This window comes from Emys orbicularis, chromosome 6 (assembly GCF_028017835.1).
Source record: "Emys orbicularis isolate rEmyOrb1 chromosome 6, rEmyOrb1.hap1, whole genome shotgun sequence".
NCBI lineage: Eukaryota > Metazoa > Chordata > Testudines > Emydidae > Emys > Emys orbicularis.
In genome coordinates, this window is record NC_088688.1 from 22,541,264 (window position 1) to 22,564,112 (window position 22,849).

Here is a 22,849-nt window from a genome sequence, read left to right on the forward strand (position 1 = left end):
CCATAGTTTCTCTAGGATCTCCCAAAGCAGTGCTGCCTCCTAGTTATCACCTCCCCACATCTGACCAGGAACTTGGGACCGTACTCAACTCCCATTAAACCAATTTGAATCTTTTCATTGCCTTAAAAAGGAGCTGGTATCAGGCCTTTAAGGCATAGGCTAAATATATTTCCCAAGGTTACACAATGAATCAGTGGTTAAGATAGGAATAGGGATCCAGGAATCATGACTCTCAGACCCCTGTCCAAACCACTATGCCATACCCCCTCAAAACAGTAAAGATTCTCTAAATCAGCGAAGAACAACTGTTACACGTTGTTCACACAAAAATTCTTCATTCAGTTGAACAATTTGCCTAAGGTCAGCATTCTGTACACATGTCAAGCAATTATCCCCACTGTAACAAGCACAGATAAAGTGCAGAGTAGATAAATAAATAAATAAATAAATAAATAGGAGAGAATGGTTACATCCTAAATTGCAATATAATTCTTGCCTATTAATAAGCAATGTACATTTTATCATTAATACTTAATGTTTCTAAATCACTTCTCTTCCTTACATAAAGCTTCTTTTGTTTCTGGCAAAGTAGAAAAATTGTAGTGAGCCCTGAAACAATAATGACTAATATGGATTATTTCATTTTGGTATATTTTTGCCTGTTGACTTCTTCAAGCTTAAATCAGATGGGGCATGACTATGTCTCTAAAACATGTAGTTTAATGGCATATTAGAAAGATAAGGAATGAGACATTTTTTTCTAATGGAGGTAAATCTCTCGTTTGCATGCATGTGTAAAATCTCACTTATCAAATATTAATCTCCACAAAGAGAAACCCAGGAGTAAACATCCGCAAAGTGACTCATATTTTTAAAATGTTACCCTTTCAGCTGCTCCGCCTGATCGTAAACCTGTTACCACAACTCTTATGGGAGTGGCCTGGATCTCCAAATCCAGGCCAAATGATTCATCTTCATTCCGCAGCAGATTAACTGTTTCAGCATTGCTCTGCCTGGGGATGTCGGGTGTTTCAGTCTTTTTGCTGTGTGGAAGTGTCCTGGCAATGGGCTTATGACAGGAACCAGGCTCCTCCATCTTCTGCCTGGGGAGATTGCGGCACTCCGTGCTCATCATGCTTTTCACTCTTGTGACTGCTTTGTGCTCCAGTTTAGGGGATCTCACAGATTCAAGCTGTGCCTCTCGGAGCTCCTTCACTCCCAGATTAGTAGGATGAATCTCAGGCATATCTGAGCAATCAAGTGCTTTGATCTGAAAGAAGGACAAGTCCACCGTTTGCTCTAGGGCACTCTCCTCAGACACCAAGGTGTTGCTGAACACAGGGGTAGCCTCCTTACTGCCAGGGTGTCGAGACAATTCACCATCCTGGCCTTCATCATCAACTTCAGCGGAAGAGGTTGCGATGACAATGCCAGAGTCTTCCTTGGCGTTTTTCTGGCTCTTGTCCCTCTGGCTCCTTTGGAAGTGGACCTCTTCTTGCTTGACAAAATCATCCTCGTCGCTAACATCGCCATCATAGAAAACAACTCTTCTCTGCCTCAGCAGTGGGCTGCGGACAGACTTGGGACTACCATTAAGGCTCCCCTGTTGGGCAAATTCCACGTGCTTGTTGAAAAGACCAGGTGACTTTCCACTGGTTGATGAAGCAAGACTGTCCACTTTGGTTGTTCCTGCTTCTTTAGCAGCTAGAAAAGAATTGATTACATTTTTAATTGCGCTTATTGGACTAGTTTTATGCTGAGCATTCTACTGCAGCCACTTTAAAAGAGACACGCTTGTTTGCAACAGAGGATTTTCGCTGTGTCTGTGTAGAAAGGCTGAGCTGTTTTTCCATGTCCTCCACTCTATACCTACCATACAAAAGCACCAGAAATGAAAGATGGTCTTGTGATTTATGGGTGCTTCCTGTTCTTATTCTCAGCCTGTTTCTGAACCAGGACTGTGCCCACAAGAAGAAAAGGGAGCACACACACATTTATTTTTTAAATTCAAACAGTGGAAAATCCTTGTAATTCTGCTTCAATCTATGCAAAGAACTGACCTAATCGATGCACAGTGAGAGAGAGAAAGACACTCTGACAAAACACAAGCACACAATCTGTTTCATTCTAAAGGCTGGGTGATCTAAGACTTCCTAGTCATACCCTTCTTATCAAAAACTACATATATAATATATATTCATATGGATATATATAATACAAGCTTATTTTGTGTAGTGTCTTTCACACAAACCCATATCCAAAATTGATTTGTTGAGTTAAATAATGAAATTTCAAAGATAAATACTGGCAAAGGCAGAGACTATCTGAGAAGCATAGAAATATATCTGCTCTCCCATGCCTATGCGGTTCTTGAATTGAGATGGAGACTCAGTATGGAAGAGAAACAAGACTGTTCCAGGTAGACCATAGAGAGGAGAAAGATCTCACAAATGTGCAAAATATTTTATGGCAGCACCATATATTCTGGTGTAAAGACAAAGTTTCATGTACCTGAGATATTTAAGACTGGTCTGATTTAAATGTAATCAATCAGATAATCACTAGTGGCTTGATTAACTCGCAATGATAACTTATTTCAGAGTAGCAGCCGTGTTAGTCTGTATCCGCAAAAAGAACAGGAGTACTTGTGGCACCTTAGAGACTAACAAATTTATTAGAGCATAAGCTTTCGTGGGCTACAACCCACTTCTTCGGATGCGGATGTGGGTTGTAGCCCACGAAAGCTTATGCTCTAATAAATTTGTTAGTCTCTAAGGTGCCACAAGTACTCCTGTTCTTTTTAATGATAACTTAGATTTGGTCAGCCAAACCAATAATATAAATTCATTCTCTAGTCAACTAGTCAGAGTTGCAATCCAGTAATACACTGCGTACATTGTATTTAGATTCCTTCTTTCATTTTCTGAAGCATCACATTACAACCTGTTGACTAGCACTGTACTAGCTGACATTTCTACCCAAAATGTGGCATTCCTGACCCAACACATGCAATGACCACTCCACATATATCTTGCCATTTCTTTCTATTTCTGTGGCTTACTTAGATTGCTGGGAGGAAGAGAGCTGTCATCCAAAGAGCTGTTTCCACTTTTCTGACGGAGCTGCTCTTCATCACTGGAGCCCGTTACTTGTGTGTCAGAAAATGACACCTGACTTGGCCCATCTTGTGAGAAGAACTGGGAAAGCTCTGTTTCAGAACTGACAGATCCCTGCTGAAAGGAAAATAAGTAAATAAAACTGGTGATTGGTGGTCATTTATGTTAATAGCACCCTGTGTGTGTACTGTCTAAACATCACTAACTTCAGCCTCATAACACATTGGTAACTACAGTACATCTTAATATCCCAATTCTACAAACAGGGGCACTGAGCCACAGTGAGATTAAGGCCAACATTTTCAAACCTAGGTGGCTGACGTTAGGCACTTGAAACCATATTTCAGCACCAAAAGTGACGTGATTTTTCAGACACCCTCGGTTTGTAGAGGGGGTATGCAGCACAACAATCAGGGGTTAAACCATTCACCTTTACGATTCCCTTTAAGTCCCTCCCTTATTGAGAGACTACAGGTACTTGTACTTCCTCCCTGGGACTGACTGTATTTCCTACTTGGCCTTTCCAGAAATTTTTTTCCCCACCACTATTACAACATACAGAAACCAATTACTCGATTATGTATGAGCAGATTCCATGTTCCAAGGACCACGCCCTACTCACCATCTCAGTGCCCATATGAATACACCATTGAGCAGAGCTCACTTTTTTACAAGACTGAAATTAAACCACAGCACATGACAAACAAGTGGGGTTCTGATAAGTGATTGGGGTCCTATTCGGGGGACAGCCTCCCAGGCCAGCCCCACTACAGGTCGCTTCTAGAAGCTGCCTGCAGAGAAGACCTAAAGGAGAGTTTTCTATTGCTGACAGTGCCTGTGTCCCAGCAATATAGCTTAACTAATGGAACCCCTTAGTATGACACAGGTGTGACATGGAAAAAGCATAGTTCTTTTGTTCTGAGCAATCCGATTCTTTGGTAAAAGCTTATCCTAAAAAGTCATCTCTTTGTGTTGTATATTAATTTGTTTACCCGACTTGCTGGCTCCAGGAAACGTTTCATTGTCCAGCTCAGGGGTGATGAGGCCTCTCCTTGTTTGGCCTTCACACTAGGGGATGGACTTTTCTGCAGAATCCCTGTTAAACACGATTCAATTAGAGATCAAAATTTAAAGCTACAGAATATGTACACAAGCGAGCAGAGCATTGGTCTGTCTTGTTATTTATACAGTGCTCATCACCATATTATCAGAGTCCCTTTAAAAACAAGTTTTATTTTATTTAACAAGTCTCTAATATCTCTCTCCATCCTCCAGACAAGCTGCTACTTAGTTACTTAGCTTATTTACTTAACTTGGCTTACAAAAGTTAGGAACGTGAATCGAAATTTATCACAAAAGATAGCATCCCTCCTGCTTCCAGTCATACACTAGGAGAGGGAGGGTGGAGGTCACTGGCAAAGGTCTGCTCCAAAATGGCTGTCTCTCTGTTCACAGAAAACCATTTTGGTGTAAATAAGCTTGATTAAAAAAAAAAAACACTAACATTTTTGTCTGAAAACCAGCTAGTTGGTCATTCCTCCACTTTGAAGCAAAAAGGGGAATATTCTCTTTGTCTTCTATTAAGGAATAATGTGATTAGAGTTCATACGTTTTCCTACAAGTTCACTTTCATCTGTAGGATTTTAGAAATGGCTAACGTCATGTTCAAACACAGATGGGACATCCCAACTGAGGGGCCACGTTAAAAATTTGCCAGCAGCCTAATGGCCATATCTAATTTGTTAAAAATGAACTAGACTGTAGCTACTCTTTTCTTGAACAGGGAGGTGTGACCCATGCAGCCTCCCAGTCCCAGAATGCAATGCTTTGTCCTGATTATTAGATCAGGATGGAGTAGTAACCTCCTCACACTTTGACGTTATGGTGATTGGTGCCTCAGAGATATCTAAAACAGACAGACAGTGCTAAGGATGTGGACTACGTAGCAGCTATGACTGAAATACGTAACATTTTTTGATTAACATAGTACTGTGGAAAGAGTGGAACATTTCTCAATAGGAGTTTAAATATTTATGACTGCAAAGATCCCAATAGCACTCCAGTAAAAGTTGCCATGTATGAAAAATAATGGACAGATCTGACACAACATAGAAAAAGAATGTGTTGCTACCTATGACATGAGGGGAATAGGCATCCTTGCTCTCTCGATGAGTGGTGCAGGCTATTGCTTCATCCATCTCCTGTTCAGAAACCTAATTTTAGTAGAAAAGAGATGATGTGGGTTTGCTGTAGAACATAAGAAGCTAAGATCAGAGTCTGAGCACTGATCATCACAAATATTCAGTCAAGATTTACTGTTGTTTTAGAGGTCTGAGCAAAGGAATGTGAACCAAGAGCTCCCAAGTTCTGGTCCTAGCTCTGAATCAGACTTCCTCTGTGACCCTGAGCTGGTCTCTTTAGAAGGGGTATGCAGAAAACATGGCCAGCCTACTACAAAGTCAAAGATGTCAACGTGTCACATTAAATGCACAAATGTTAAATATAAAAGTTGCATCAGGCTTGCATAAATAAAGCAAACGCATTATCATGCCATGCATTTTATCTAAGTAGCTCACTACCTTGATGTTCTAGAGAAATGTGGATGAAAATATTATTTTTTTTAAATATTCAGCCATTTGTCTAAAATATTCCATCAGTAAAAGACATGTTAAATTAAAAAATATGAAAAAGCCAGACTTTCTGAAATACTAGCTGACTTTTATTTTAATTCCCCCCCCCTTTACCAAATAAATAAATAAATAAATAAATAAATAAAATCGGTAATTGGTAACTGTAATATTTTCCGCACATAAAAATACATTGCAGTGACATGTTGCATTTGAAATATCTGGATTATTGTAACACACCCACCCTCAGAAATTTCTAGAAAACATTATATGTCGTCTTAGAACTGGAGCTGCTGGGGAGCAGGAATACATAACAACCCAGGTTTCTGTTTTCAGATATGCCCAATGTGATTTCAATTCACTCAACTTTACATGAATTATAACTCGGCACAAAGACAGGTCAGAAAGCTGAACCTCTTTGAACTAAGAGGATCTGAATTATCCCTAAGCAAACTCAGCAGTTTAAACATAATTTAAATGCCACATCCACTAACAATAACAGAAGAAAGAAAACCTTTGTGGTATTTCTCTTGGAAATACATAAAAACACCGAAGCTTGTATATTCAGTAACAAAACGTTCTGTGGAGCTTTTGCGTGATGAAGTGGGGGATTAAATATAAAAAGGTATGAAACAACATGAACCTTAACAAAAATATCTTTGTTTTCAGACCGTGGGATGGGATTGCAGCTGAGGAATGTTAACCAAGAGCCTCACCCACATTCCTGCCATTTTCTGTAAAAGGTCTCGAGTGGTATAAAGAGGCCTTAAAAGCCCCGGATCCAGCCAGGGGAGGATTCCATGGGGCGGGAGCTGAGGAAGACATCCAAAGGCAAGCCCAGCATAAGGAGTGTGAGGGGGACTAGGTGAGGCCGCAGGACTGAGGAGATTCTGGGCAGCGCTGTGCCCACAGGCAGCCAGGGACAGGATGCTGTAACTTAAATAGTGGTCTAAATTATACTGCAGATCGTGGAACAACCAGGATTTAGAGGGTACAAAGGTGGTGTGAAAATGCCATAACCAGTTCCCCGCACCAAGCTGAGAGTTCTGTGCTACTGTCTCATCATAGTGTTTATGGTATATGTAAGGTCCAGGAAGGTCCAATATTTTGCCAGAAGCTGGGAATGGACAATGGGATGGATCACTCAATTATTGCCTGTTCTGTTCATTCCCTCTGAAGCACCTGGCATTGCCCACTGTCGGAAGACAGGACACTGGGCTGGATGGACCATTGGTCTGACCCAGTATGGCCGTCCTTATGTTATGTAGGATGCCTTTTTTGTGCAACGAGAGGAAAAAACAAAATACCAGCTCCAGCAAGATCTCTTTTTTCAGCTCTGTCTACATCAGGAGTGTCAAACTTATTCTGTGAAGAGGGACAAATGCAATTATTAATTAGCATATGTGGTCTGGGGAATAAATTCACAGCTACATATATGCCCTCTTCGCACTGTATTTCCCAATCCCCACCACCACGTAGGAATCATTCTGAAGTGATCAGCAACCAATGAACAGTCGAAGGGCCAGCATTATGCTCTTGAGTCAACACTCAATTGAGGTGAATGAGGATAGGGCAAAGAGGAGAGTTTGCACTCCTTGGATAATTGTTTCAAGGTGTCCACAGTCTCATGGGTACAATGTGCCCTTATGATACTGCAATCAATGAACTACAACACTGTCCAACACAATATATAGATTTGTTCTGAAGTTGTGCTGGTATTACATTTTGGGCCCAATTCTGTCTCCCTGTCCCTTGCTCTACCCCAGAGGTTCTCAAACATTTTTTTGTCAACGGACCCCTTTTCAAATGTAGTGTTAATCACGGACCCCCGACTGAAAAACTGATGGACAAAGGAATGTGTGTACTTCATATAAACATGTACTGTTAGTAATGCTTTAAGGAAAAGAGCATCCAAGTACTTACAGATGTCAGTGAGATGGATGTGCCTGCTTCTTACTGCAGAGTCTATCTATCATGGGTGTGATTGTTGGCATTTTGAGGACGCCCCCATGCAATCTCTAAGGACCCCCTGGAGTCCCAGGACCTCAGTTTAAGAACTGCTGCTCTACCCAATAGATGAACTGCCTCTCCTTCAGTTATCAGAAGCCCTGGCAGTGATCACTCAATAGCCTTGTATGGAGGCCCACCAGTGCCTATCATCTGTACATCTGAATTGCCAGAAAATAAATACCACCTGTGGAACCTATATTACAAGTTTTTCTCAAGCTACATATTGTGACCTTTAGGATAGGAATGCCAAATCATTCTGGTCAATAGGGCAAATTAGAATTCAGAGCACTTGTGCCTTATAAACAGGTTTCCATTTTCATTTAGGAATTCAAAAGTCAAAGCTTCTGATCTCCCTAAAACAAATATTTTCCCAACTACATTCCTGTACAGCCTACAAGGTTTTATATGCCCATGAAATTCTTTGGATGGTAAAATGAAACAAGTTATTATTCCATACTGCTTGGATGAAGGAGTCTCTTATCTTTCATCACCAATAAAAGAAGTAATTGGCTTGAAAATAATTATACACTTTATAAATGCAGACATTTTAAAATTCCCCTGGCACAGATTCTGCAGAAGCAAGACATCACGGATTCATTTCTTCTACAGGAAAACTTCGATGTTTGGACAGGTTAACATTTTTAAAAGATGCTGTATCCTTTATTTTATTGTAGTTTATTGACTCAATCTGCTAATATTTATCCCTGGCAGCTACTGTTCAAATTCAATTCCACCCAAAGTGACTGTAACAATGAAGGTGATATGTACAGTATTTATTTTGTCAGCTTCAAATTCATAGGTTTGTCACTTAGGGTACGTCTATACTTACCTCCGGGTCCGGCGGTAAGCAATCGATCTTCTGGGATCGATTTATCGCGTCTTGTCTAGACGCGATAAATCGATCCCGGATCGATCCCAGAAGTGCTCGCTGTCGACGCCGGTACTCCTGCTCTGCGAGAGGAGTACGCGGAGTCGACGGGGGAGCCTGCCTGCCGCATCTGGACCCGCGGTAAGTTCGAACGAAGGTACTCCGACTTCAGCTACGTTATTCACGTAGCTGAAGTTGCGTATCTTAGTTCGAAGTGGGGGGTTAGTGTGGACCAGGCCTCAGTCCAACTGCAAACAAATCAGTGAGGATGACAACTGGAATATCTCACAGAAAAATAAGTCTTCCCAGTTAAAGCTACAACTGGTGGATAGTGCCAATGCAGCAAGAAAGGTCCAACACAACTATGCATTCATAGATAAGAAGGGACCATCACAATCATCTGGACTGACCTCCTGTGTAACACAGTCCATGAAATTACCTGGAGAGAAAATACAAGTGTTCTCCATTCACCACATCTCAAACATTCACACCCTGGTTGCAAGAACAAAGGAAAGCAACGTGCAGCTATATGAAGCTGTCTTCTCCTCACCTTGGGGTTGGGATGACGACTAATGATAAGGCTAACTGGACCCGGACCACACTCACTCAGAATGGCATAGGCTTCACTTAGTGCTGCATGGCGCAGACTCACTGAATCTGCCTCCAGGATCTGGTCACCCCGGCTAGAAAGACAAATACAGCCAGTTAGCACATCTGTCTCATATAAAACATTTGGGCTGTTGAATAGTGGCCAATCTTTTCAAAGACACATATCTGGAAGAAATTTGATTTGCAAAAAACAGCCCAGCTCTTGCTCCCATTGACGTGCCTCATGATACCACTTTGACTTCATTGCAGCCACCAGCAGGATCCAATGCTCCTTTTTGCACTTACTGTCAATGCAACACAGTGTATTTCATCAGTGTATAAAATTGACTGCACCAGACTAGAGTGAAAGTGAACGTTTGGCTCCAGTTGTAGGTATCGTTGTTTTCTGAGCACGGAAGCCAAACGTTCTATGCAGACAGGTTATTCCTTAACACCATCCTGAATTACTTAAACACACAGCATCTTTTTAACAGGGTTTGTTTGGAGCTCATGACCCCCTGATACTTGACGTACTATGAGTTTATGAAACTGTTTCAGATCTGAACTAAAGAGAAATGGGGTGAGAGGCACCTCATTTTCACTTGAAATTGGGGTAACAGAACCCAGTTTGATCAAACGTCTCTTCTGTGACAGGACTGTAAATTGTTCATTTCAGTTCCTTCACTCTCGACAGCTCCTGGAGTATCGACATCTGGAACCATTCAAAGCAAGGAGAATCATCTAGAGATATTACCACTGCATTTTCCATGATTATTAAAAACATCTTCTTTAACAGGGATTTTCATACAATCTACTGACTTGAATTAACTTCCCTTTTAATTTGAATCAATTATGATGATTAACTGAAATGTAGTTTTCACCAAAAGTCTAACTGCCAGAAGCAAATTCAAACGGCGGTTGATGTCACGTAATAGTATTTCAATAGTCCACACCCTCTTTTGGGTTGAAAAAGCGAAAGGTGTGTGCGTTGTGCAATTTTATCATTGCTTTGATAGTGTGTATGTTTAGAGAGTCATAACTAAGTTTGGTTTACCTAGTAACCCGAAGACACAAGTCTTTATTTACAAAGAGGCAACCATATAACAATTAGAAATGGGCTAAATCAGGAACCATTTACACACAGAGACGTACGTTTGAGGGGGTTCAGATAAGTAGGATCTGAATCCAAACCCTCTCTTGTTTTGCAAAGCCAGAATCTGACTAATGAGGTTTTGTGAAACCAAAATCAAAACCACCTTCACAGCTTTACCATATGGAATCAAAAACTGCTGATGAGACAAGATGTCTCACAAAGAAACATCTCAAAGAGTGAACTAGAAAACTGGGACGCGTGAACGAATATAGTCAACCACTTACCCTAATAAATGATGCAGCTGTTATACACAGACACAGCTAAGACTGGAGAAATGTTCAAAATGGGTTTAAAGGTAAGCAAGCGAATATTAAAATATTGTCTCCTGGAAAAAATACATTAATTTTCTGGTAATAATTTTGAGCATTTTTGGCAAGGTTACAACCAATACATTATTTTCTCTCTTATACCAGTATCAAGTTGCTAGTTCCAGGTCCTCATAATAGGTGAAATCCATTACACCCACATAAAAAGAGTATTTAGGTTCCATGCAAATGGAGTGCAGAGAGACTGAGGTGGTGAAATTTCCCTCCTCTCCCTGACCTAGGGCGGCTGAGCAGGACTACTGCACACCTCTATATTGGGCCGCAGGATTAATGTCAATGAGAGTCTTGTGGCCTCAGCCTTGGCCCGTCTCCATTGTAGCCTTCTGCATTGACCTACATGGGGTCATTCTCCACAGCATATAAGTGAGCATAGGTACCCATGCATGAGCACTCCAACCAAGCTGAATCAGCTAGGCAGGAACATAGCAGCCAGAAGGACCTTGCTGTAGTTTCACCCAACAGCTCTTAAGCCAAATAAGGAAACCTGGAATGGAATATAAAATAATTTCCGGTCACTTAATCCGGTGCTGCAACCAGAGACGCAATCTGCTGCAGAAAATTCCCACAGCTCTTTTCAAGAAAGTTTCAGGCGACTAAACTTTAACAGAGCTGCGGAAATCTCCTGCTGATTCATTTTGGCTCTGACACTTGACATTAAGTTTCATTTCCTGTTGGTTCCAGGCTGGACATATATCATTAGGTTGTGTTGCCTCTTGGAATCACTAAAACAGCTGTCCCCAGGACTATGCAACTGTCCATATCATATCAATGAAGGCTTTGAAATGTTTTCAGGTATTTTTAAATACCCTTTATAATTTTTAACTTACATATTCTTATTAATTTTGCTGTGATCATCTAAGTCACTCATCAAAAAACTCCCATTGCAATGGATTTTTTCAAAGTACTGACCTCACTGCTGAAAATGAGTCTTCAGGCAGATTTCAACATTATGCTGTAAAAGTGCACCAGCATGTTTTTGCTTTCAGTTCATAACTAACCTTAATCTACCATCCATTTTAGCCACCGATCCTGGGGCCAAGCTGTGAATGTATATCCCTGGAGAGCTATTTTCCAGCGCGAGACAACAGGCACCAATGCCTAACCCAACCCCCGGCTCTGCAAAAAACAAACAAAGAAAGAGGAAAAACTGTTTAGTCCCTTTTGATTGTAATCACACAGGACGCATGAGTATTTACGTTCCAATCACATTGATAACCAGGAATAGTGCATTGTTTCAGAGCTGGTCTTTGGGGTGTCATTCAGGAAGCCAAAACCACACTGCAATTAGAAGTGAAAATATTTATCCTTGACGGCTTTTAGGAGGTCCACGAGTGAGAGGACCAACTTCAACCTCACCCACGACCAATCCTACTCACCTCCATGACCACATTTCAGCCACACATTGCTTTACAGTATCTCTCTGTAAAATACCTCTAGCATCAGGAACATAATGTGGCATCTGCTTTGTCTCCAGATGTAACACCATAGTGTGCATAATAAAATATAATTGGTGTGTCTACAGGAATTCTAGGAAATTTAAACAAGTTACTTAAACCATGTTTCTCGCTTCCATTAAAACCATGTTTCTCGCTTCCATTACCATTTGGTTAAATTCTGCTATTTGGTTTAAGTACCTGCCACCAAGGTCTGGCACAGGAAGGGCCTGAAGAAAGTCGGTTGAGAAAGGATAATGTTTTCTGGAGTTCAGTTAATTGACAATTCTGAGTGTGCTGCATGGCTTAAGTGATAGCTTTGTGGAGGTTTATGAGAGGAACATGACCATTTAGAGTCTATGGGAACAGTAACTACAGAGAAACCTCCGACAGACAGATTAGCCCCTCACCCCAGCAGCACCTGACCCATCCCACAACCTTCCCGCCCCAGTAGCACAAGGACCTCCTCCTCGTAAGACCCTCAACCTTATTTTGATGGTTGCAGATCAAAAAGGTGGAAACTTTTCAAAGGACTCTTGGATATGATGGGTCACAGGATGATTTTTCAGTCATTTTGCAGTTTGCAGACTGAACAAGCTGAGAACCTCTGGATGAGATTGGTGTGGGAACATGTGTTAGGATAAGAGTATTAGCCTGTGTACTAGGAATTCACTGGAAAACACATTCAGATGGATAACACCTGTTTTCCAAGTTAGTTTAACCAGCTGAGCCGTAATAAACTTTCTTTAACCTTTGTTGAGCGTCACGTCCATGATGATTCTGTCCTTTGGTCCTGGGCCTTTGCGACACGTGGAGGAAGTGTCTCCGTCTTCAGAGCCAGGTGCAGGAGTTCCTCCACTCGCACTGGAGCTTGGGGAGCTTGATCTGCTCATTAAAATGGGAGTTGGACATGGGGTGAGGCTCGGGCTGCGCAGTCTCGTGCGCACTGTGAGGGTCACTACACCTTTCTTGAGTTGCTAAAAAAGGAAGAGAACTTATTAGACTATATAGTCACCTGACGCACAATAACGCATCATCCAGTGAATCATGTGTACAATCAATTGTGGCAGTGGAAAATAAAACCATGGCATTAAATTGTACTAAGCAATGAGAAATACAGTCTCTCTCTCTTTTACTGTGTCTATCATTCTGTTACCTTAAACGTCTGAATGGCCTCCTGATGGGTCAGCCCTTGTAAAGATTCTCCATTAACTTCTAGAATTTCATCCCCTGGCAATCAGATGCAAAAATCAAGTCAGCCTTTACATTTGGATAGAGTATAGTATACAGATACAGGACTGCTCCTTGACATTAGCAAAGCAATGGGCTACCACATGGTTCCCGATTTATTACGCTACAAAAAGCTTTTAATTGTTTTCTATTTATTTCCATTTGCTGTAATGCCTTTGTAGTTAATATAGGGCTGAAGTAGTGGAGCACAGAATATTCTTCAACTGTGATTCCTCACCTTCAATTTTTATTACACCTCTACCCTGATATAACACGACCCGATCTAACACAAATTCGGATATAACGCGGTAAAGCAGTGCTCTGGGGGGGGGGGGGGCTGCGCACTCCGGCGGATCTAAGCAAGTTCGATATAACGCAGTTTCACCTATAACACGGTAAGATTTTTTGGCTCCCAAGGACAGCGTTATATCGGGGTAGAGGTGTATAACAGACCAATTGAAAACATTCTGAATTTTAATTGGAGTCAGAATGTTTGGAGTGGAAGCGCCCGCTGTGGAGTCTAACAGGGGCCCACGGTCTCTTCACATCGTTCCCATACTAGGACGTCCCAGGAGTTTGGAATCAGAGTGAAGCATTATGTTATGGCACCCATATGGTCATACAGAGAAAGTTGGCCCTTCGCCCACACACACAACACGAATGGCATTCTACTTAGTACACTGAGAGTATTCAGAGAGAAAAGCGAGCTGAACACACAGAGGTGGCTGAGAGTCAATGACACCTTCACCCCAAACAAGTCCCAGAGCTATGTCTGCTTGCTCAGTACTACAAGGCTTTGGGTCACAATACTTACAACCAGCTGTGCTGAGCTACTTCTTTGTAGGGAGGAAGAGAGAGCAGGATCCAGATCTCTCTTCTCCAGTCTTACACACACCTACATCTGTGCACAATTAGACAGTGCACTATCATCTGCCAAGTCTTCCCTCCACCTTTTCCTAATCCAATCCAGAACTGAATAACCAAGCTCTGAACAGCCTGTGATTGACTAGTGGAGGACTGTTAGGTTTATGGGATCTCTGGTAACTATTGGCTTCTCAGGGCCAGTGCACAAAGATTACATAGGAGTGCCTTCCTGCAGAAGAGGCGGCACTTGCAGTGCTATGTAAACCAGCATTCTAAACACATGGTCAGTTGGTACCTTTACCAATCAGTCTAGTATGTGAGCACACACAATGCCATGGCTAATCGATGTGAATCTATACAGCCAACTTGAAAGGCAGGAAAGGTGGTAATAAATCAGGCCATGTCCATGCTTTACTAACTAGCGGCATGATCTTATTGTCTTTCTTGTCCTTCCTCTCCTCTTTCCAACCCTGTGTCTGATTAGACCATTCTCATCATGTCATGTCAACTCTACACAGTAAGCTCAGCAGGGCAGGGACTGTGTTCTCATATGTTGTATGAAGGTGTCCAGTACATTTTGGGTGCTCAAAAATACTAAACAACAATAAGATCCCAAAATAGACCCTCTGAAATACATTTCTCTGTACCCTGCCTTTCTGATACAGCATATGGACACCTCTTTGCCAATACACTTCCCCAGCTAAGCAAGCAGAGCTTCTGGCCCTCTTGAACAAGGTTTCACAGAGAAGCAAAGAAATCAGGCATGGAAAGTCTTCCTGGTGTATTAGTCCTTCTCTTAAAGCACAGCAAAAACCCAAATAGGCTGAGTGGTCTGACCAACTTTCTGTTGAACAGATTGATAAGATGAATTCACATTCTGATACCCTTCCATTGGTTTCCAGGCGCACAAGTAAGGCGAGCAGCTATAGTTTATCAGCTATGTTGAACTAATTTTTCTCTGTGGCCTTTTACACAGAATTGGATTCTCCCCACTATCTATATAATAAGATTCCAGGAATGTGACTGTGTGTCACTCTGAGGCCTAAAATGTCTGTTGAGTCAGTGTGAAGCGGTGGAAGCAGATACAAGCATGGCTGAGAGCTACTTTTGTTAGAATATCACCAAGCTGAGTCATCACTGGGGTTTGCTGCCTGTTATTGTCCAATTTTTAAGTTCTCAGCCATTTTGGTTTTACAAATTACACCATGAGGTGTACAGCTACAGTAAGGCATGTCTCTATGCCATGCCAAGAGTCCTAGACCACTCTGATATCAGAGATAATTCAACCAATCATCATCCTTACTCTACAGCTAATTTTCATGCAACAATTTAATTGGCTGTCTGAGGGAGATTTCACAGATGATGGATTAGTTGGCCCAACTGCCACACCCAAGCACCCAACTGCTACCCACACAAATCCACACAACTCTTCCAGCAAAACCACCCACACAACAGCATAACCAGCATGCTCACTAATCCCCAAAACACATAGCCTTTTACTGCAGCACACCCCCTTCGTTCACCACCTGCGCAAATCCACACAACTCTACCAGCACAACCCCCTGGACATGAAATCAACACAACCACCCACAGAAGACCACAAACAGATTCGCAGTCTGCTTCTCTCTAATTTTTACATTCTCAGCCATTTGGGACTTTTTAAATTATTTTTGTTTAAACGCACAAGTTTATGAATTACCCCTGTGCAACAGCACGGGCTTTTAGCTTCTAATACCTTCTTTAAGTCTTCCATCAGCAGCAGCTGCTCCATTTGGGAATATAGTCTTCACAAAAATCCCCATGCGTCCCCGAGCAGAATCCTGGCCTCCCACAATGCTGAATCCAAGACCCTACAGAGACAGGAAGAAGTGATATATTGATGGCACCTAACTGTGTTATCACTTATCTCAAAAAGGCTGTTTGATAGTCCAAGAGGAAAGAGACATGAAAATCTAATTAGCTGATGGTGAATTATGCTGTGATTTTATTCTCTGCTCTCCTCTCCTGATCTACTCTCACTCCAACAGTATCACTCAGCCTGAAAGTAGTCGTAGTCATCCTAAAATACAGAAAAAGTTTATTTTATGTTATCATGGTTCTATAGTTTTATGTTATTCATTTCTACTTCTCCAACTATAACAGCAGCCTCTTAAATTGACGGATCGTGGAATTCCCGCCCAAGAGACCCATATCCAGGATTAACTGCAATTTATTCTGCTATCACAGATATTGCATTTCCTCAGGAAAGAGAGAAATGTAAAAAGATGACATAAGGTCAGTGCTGTAATGTTAGCAGAACGTGAGTGTGTGTGTGAACGTTTGTTTACTTAAGTAAATGAAGAATTCCATATTTAAAGACATGTACATAAACATTCCCCCAGAGTCTATTCCCCTCTCTGTAAATGCACGTAACTCCTATTACTTTGTTGGCATCCTTTCATCTATGAGAGACAGTGGGAACTGCAGCCTATGACGTAGATGGTTTGGTCCTATTACTATTAATGGGAATTGCAGCCATTGAGAGAAACAAACCCCTTCAGAATTATTACTTCATGAAAAATATGGCCATGAAAAATACTACTCTGCTTGCTACACTAGTATCATAAATATGAGAAGAAGTTATTTTAGAGTTATAGCATGTTGGACACCCCTGTAAAATATATTAGCACCTAGTGAACACGCAAACATGATATTGCGCACACAGATCCTGGGAGGCATTGTGGCCTAGTGAAATGCCTGGGGAAATAATCAACCTGGATTCCAGTCTTAGTTCTGACTCTTAACTTTCTATAATTTTCAGGCATTCAGAGTAAGGGTGGTGATTGGCTAACTTACCTCTGCTATCACAATGGTCTAGGGAGATACACTATAAAAACAGACAGATTTTCTTGTGCAAAGTGGGCTATTGCGAATGCAAACAGGTACTTAGCTGAATGAATACCTGTTTCGCATACTCGCAGGCATATCTGTAACTATGCACTCATTCTTATTTAATATTTATATTTCAGTAGTGACCAGAGATCTCAATCAGGATCTGGGCCACAACGTGATAGATAACTGCACACAGACATAGGCAGATATAGTTTCTGCCTCATTCATATTTTGCAGGCATGACTTAAGCATTCAGGTTTGAAAATTTGGCTCTTAAGTATTTATTATTATTGATCATCACGTACAATGAAATAAGCACATGACAGATTTACTTTAACAAACATTCAGAACTTGATTTTCACAGGCACTGAGGTTCAGTGGGAGTTTGGAGTGCTCAGCATCCCAGAAGATCAGGCCTTTGTGATGCTGTGTGAAAATCCTCACCTTGCCTTGTCCTTTCATCAGGACAATGATGGAAATAATGGATGGCTGGGCCAGTCTCCATGGAGATTCCACCTGAGCTGCACTCAGTGAGCGAGTAGATTTCTTCACAATATGGTATTCCTAACGAACATCAGAAATTAAATTTAATTCATTCTGTTTGAATGACACCGGCACCAATGTGCTTCATAGGAAAAGTTCTGACATAGTCATGGACTAGACAAAAATTAAAATGGCTATTGTATATTAAAATATACACCTGGTGATGAAATCCTGGCCTTAATGCCATCGACTTCACTATGGCCAGAATTTCACGTTATATCTATTTAACAGCTTTTATAATGTAACAGTTAAAATATTTTTTTTTGTAAACTGAGATACTGTGTAGATTCATGATCTATAGAAGTTATGATCTTCTGAAGTAACAACTATACCATCATCAACTGAAACAAAGAAACACACTGTTTGTTTAAATAGTTATACCTCTTTAACTACAGCATATTCATGCATTACAATGGCATAGTACTTATCTCTCCCTCAGCAACTGTAACAGCCTTCTACTTCCTCACAGCTAAAGGATTCCTCCTTTAGCTCAAGTGGTAGGTGCTGAAGTCTGGGGTCAATTCCCCATGATGCACCTATGCAGCCCCAGTTTGTTATAATCATTTCTAGCAGCTTGAGGAAAAACTTTAGACTGAGTAAGGACCTAGGAATTTGGCTGTAAATCATTATTAGGCAGAGTAAATAGTATAACCACTCACCTGCCTAGTTCCTGAGGATTCAAGTTGCTGGGGAAGAGAATGTTTTCTCCCTCCCCGGGAATATTTCACTGCTATTTCGTAATTTGAGTCACCATTCTCCACGGTCAGTTCATCATTTTCTCCCACAGATTCTAAACGGGATCCAGTCCCTGAGGGACAACCCAGGAATGCCATTTATTAGCCAAACAGCAGCACCTTTTAATTCTGACAAGTCATGTGATGGTTGACTTTTGCAAATCATAAATCAAACAATACCACGGCACAGCATCCAGTTGGGTAGCTCAATAATTTCCCATGGAAGAGTTAATTTTGATTGTTATCAATTAGTGAAGTGCATTGCATACAATTCAAATGATGCAGGAGCATTCCCATCTCAATCTCATGCTGACAAAAATGTCTTTGAAAATCTATGGTCAATGCAAAAAATCTTAGGTTCTGTGATTAGCGATAGTAAACAAAATGAGATAAAAACAGAGAGCGAGCCAGAACTCTGCTGACGGCACTCATTGGTGTGCAGAGCTCACAAGCTTTCTTTACAGCTTACAGAGCTGACACTGTAGCTGCATTCATGTCTGGAAATGTCTCATCATCCTGAAAGTAATTTTTCAGGAATGGAAGAAGGAACACGGTGCCAAAAAACGTGATTTGCCTTCCCTTCTGGCAACAGTCCCAGTTGTCTTAAAAAAGAAAGAAGTAGTAGTAGTAGTAGTAGTAGTAAACGTGAATGTAGAGTTAGTGTAAGGTATTGAATCATTTGCCTTGAAGGACATCCTGTAATTAGCCAAAGGGTATCCCAGTTTTTCAAACTCATCATCAATGTGCTTCCATCACCACCTGAAGAAACCACTCATTCGATCCACCTAAGGCCTTGTCCACACTTACGGCAGTGTGTAGGGTATGTGTAGCTACATTCCGCGGTGAAAGGCAGGTTGCATCCACACTTATTACAGCATATAGCTACACATGGCAGTGGACAGCTCCAGCAGGGACAGCAGGACTCTACACTGCTAAAAACAACAGTGTGAACGCACGAGACATTACTTGCAAGTGTAGACAGCCGTGCAGGGTATATAACCTACACGGCTCTCTACACTTGCAAGTAATGTCTCCCGCGTTCACACTGTTGTTATATAACCCTAGAGTTCAGGCATGAAGGGCACTCTGCTCTACTCTACCTGCCTGAGCCATGTGTCACCGTCTACTCTGCTAGCTGGGCGTGCAGCGTCTGTACTCTATATGCGCCCTAAGTGTAAACATACCTTTAGGCCAGGGGTTCTCAACCTTTTTCTTTTTGAGTCCCCCTAGTCCCCTGCAACATGCTATAGAAATTCCATGACCCACCTGTGCCACTACAACTGTTTTTCTGTATATAAAAGCCGGGGCCAGCGTTAGGGGGTATCAAGCAGGGCAACTGCCCATGGCCCCGCACCACAGGGGGTCCTGCAAAGCTAAGTTGCTTGGGCGTGGGCTTCAGCCCCACCGTGGCGGGACTCTGGCTTTGGCTTTCTGCCTTAGGCCCCAGTGAGTCTAATGCAGGCCCTGTTTAGCGGACCCCCTGAAACCTGCTCGTGCCTCCCCAGGGGGCCCCGGACCCCAAGTTGAGAACGGATGCTTTAGGCGATGTCTGCACTCCCCTAGAGTTCGGACTATGAGGATCTGAATAACAATGCTCACCAAAGTGCTGTGCTGTAACTCGCCGTGTGGACTCTGCAGGCGTGAACTAAACGGTTCCTAATTCACATTAACATAGTGCTCTTCAAACAGGAATACATTAACAAGTCCTTAGGTACTTATGTGACCCCATTAACAGTAGTATCCGTGCACCTCAATCTTTGATCCTTACAACACCCCTCTGAGGTAAGGCAGTGCTGTTATACCCATTTTACGGATGGGGAACCAAGGCACAGCGACGGACTTTCCCAGAAGTCTGTGGCAGAGCAGGGAATTGAACCTAGGTCTCCAGAGTTCCAGGCTACAGCACCAACTACTGAACCTTCCTTCCTCTCCTGCCTACTCCACCCTATGCCACTCCCAAACAGGGTGCCAGGGTCAGTCTGCCACCCTACTGAGCTTGAGTAGTATCTTATGCTACCACCCTACCAATTTCAATGAGATAATTCACCGGGTAAGGTGCTCAACCTGAGTGATGGTGGCAGGATCTGGTTCCACACACACACTGTTTTAAATACAAATAAGTATTCATTTCGATTGACATGATCATGGATTGTCTAAACTCTTGGGGGGGACACGCAAGCCCTTCGGATAAATGGAGAGCCTGTTCACCAGAGGAGTGAGTGATCCCAAACAGCCGTGGTGATGAGGACGTGTCATTACTGAGAGTCAAGTATTTGGCATTCATGTAAAAGGGAATTGTACTATTTTCATACTATTTATTGTCAGTCTGCTGGAAGGCATGACCTTTTTTTATTTGAGATTTAGGTTACAATAAACAAGCCCTAATGAATTTTTGTCCTAATGAATGGGATAAAGTGATGGCGTTTTGAAAAGGCCCCCACCTAAGTCTAATGAAATAAATCAAACCAAATACATAGGAAATTTAAATGTAAGGAACGGTAAATAAAGTTCAGTAATGCAGAATTTTGCTTCATTATTCGGCCAACAACAAGGTTCAACTCAGCAAGCTCTGCTGAATGCGAATATTGTGCAGTTTAAATTCCCCATCCAAACCAAACTATTCTGAGGTCCAACGGAAATAAAACCTAGCTCTGCTTAATTAGGTTTCACACCTAGCCCACTCTGTGTGATATACAAGAACTCTGCAGTGGCATAAGCTCTTTTATTCATGTCTTTTACCAAGCCTGCTTTACCTTGGGATCGACTTCTATATTTCAATATACCACCTCCTAGTGTCGGACTTTGGCAGTTCCCTTTCGCCACTTCCACATTAACAGGATCTGGAGATTTGTCTGTTTCTGTCATCTGAAAAATAAGAAAAAGGAATATATTGAAGAAACTAGCCAAGGTGATGGAACTGCTCCCACTAGAAAACACTGGTAAAAATGAGAAGAAAATTCCACTGTACATATTCCTCTTATAACTTCTTTTTCCCCCCGAAAGCTTGGAATTCTATGAAACTAGTTTTATGTGAGCCAGAAAATTCAGCAGAGTCTATACAGATAGTTCAATGGATCCCTTTTGACATTACTGAATAAATTCATCCATCCGTCTATATATTTTTAAGAGCACCATCCTGCAGTCTTTACTCATGCAAAATTCTCAGAGAGAAGGAAGTTTAGTCAGGAATACAGGATTTGGCCCTGATAATTTTATCACCCTCAGTAAAGTTGTAGGGCAGATCTCCACTGCTTATTCTCCATTTAGTCAGCTCACCAAACTTCCACTGATCGTCAATGACAGCTTTGTAGGGGAAACCACATAGAAACCATGTTATTTTATTAATATCAATATAGTGAATATTGATGAGTGTGCCATACAAAAAGCTAGGTTAATAGACTGTTGTTAAGATTACACAGCTAAGTACTCAAAAGTCTGGCAAGGTTATATGAACAATCTTAACTCTGATGCCTTGTGCAGACGCATTAGGATGCAGAGGGTTTGATTATTCACTGCCTAACATCTTGTGATGTCATCTACACATGTGCAAAGTGAGTGAAAAAGATCACACGGTTGGCATCTGCATAGGTATAGGTGGCAATACAAGGTGCAATCAAGCTTATAGACTTCAACGGCATGATCAGATGTATCATATTATTTGAGAGCCCCTCTCCTGCACATGCTGAGAGGCGCACAGCAAATTTGGTACACTCCTTACAAAATGTACAGTTAGCCCTCCTCAATATCTGTGCACCCTACAAGATCCACTGCAATGCTTCCCCCAACCCCATGAGTTGTTACGCAGGTGCAGTAGTAATTTATTTTCCTAGATATGTCACTTCACAATGATCTTTGAACTGTTCACATGCATAGCTGAATCCTCTCTTAGTTGTACACTTTATAAACATAGGTGAAGTAGCTAAAATGCAGGCTCAGTACAATTTCGGAAGGCTTCTGATATGGGGGAAAAAATCAAAACCCAAATTTCCACTAGAAAAACAAAGGAACTTTTCCTCAGTACAGGCTATTTCCTGGACAAATTTCACCTTTCAACACTCAGACAATTTCATACTCAAAAATGGCTGAACTGCTTCTGCTCAAAATTTCCCCCAAAGACTTCACCATTTATGTAGAGTCAAAGCCTGTAAAAATTCTGCTCAACTGTTGAAAGTTTCAGAAAATAATAAGTGATTAATAACAGGCTTGAAATGGAAACTGTTACGCAACCTTAACTCTACCGGTCATAGCTCCTACCACTATAATGCTATACATAATTTTTACACTTATTTAACACTTACATTCCAGCTATTTCTTGGTGATATTGCAAGGCACCATAGCAGCAATCTCAGGGCTCTATTCTAATGCTAAATGATTTGTAACTCACACTTCTGTATAATCTAAATGACTCATCTAAAGAGCAAGAGAACTCCATTCTCATAACAAAATTACTGCATCCAATTTAGGTTGGCTTATATATCCAAGGGGG

At 41.6% G+C, this 22,849-nt stretch overlaps 1 protein-coding gene across 1 annotated transcript in view; it reads right to left on the bottom strand.

Moving 5' to 3' along the window:
- Positions 1–22,849, bottom strand: part of PDZD2 (PDZ domain containing 2) — a 208,893-nt gene that overhangs the window by 23,525 nt on the left and 162,519 nt on the right. Inside the window, exons 6-17 of the mRNA XM_065406808.1 lie at positions 21,117–21,228; positions 18,289–18,437; positions 17,531–17,650; positions 15,951–16,065; positions 13,278–13,351; positions 12,873–13,098; positions 11,687–11,804; positions 9,172–9,304; positions 5,248–5,329; positions 4,109–4,212; positions 3,062–3,233; positions 884–1,704 (exon numbers count right to left, since the gene is read on the bottom strand). Coding sequence (XP_065262880.1) covers positions 884–1,704; positions 3,062–3,233; positions 4,109–4,212; positions 5,248–5,329; positions 9,172–9,304; positions 11,687–11,804; positions 12,873–13,098; positions 13,278–13,351; positions 15,951–16,065; positions 17,531–17,650; positions 18,289–18,437; positions 21,117–21,228 — 2,226 coding nt within the window. The remainder of the gene's footprint in view (positions 1–883; positions 1,705–3,061; positions 3,234–4,108; positions 4,213–5,247; positions 5,330–9,171; positions 9,305–11,686; positions 11,805–12,872; positions 13,099–13,277; positions 13,352–15,950; positions 16,066–17,530; positions 17,651–18,288; positions 18,438–21,116; positions 21,229–22,849) is intronic.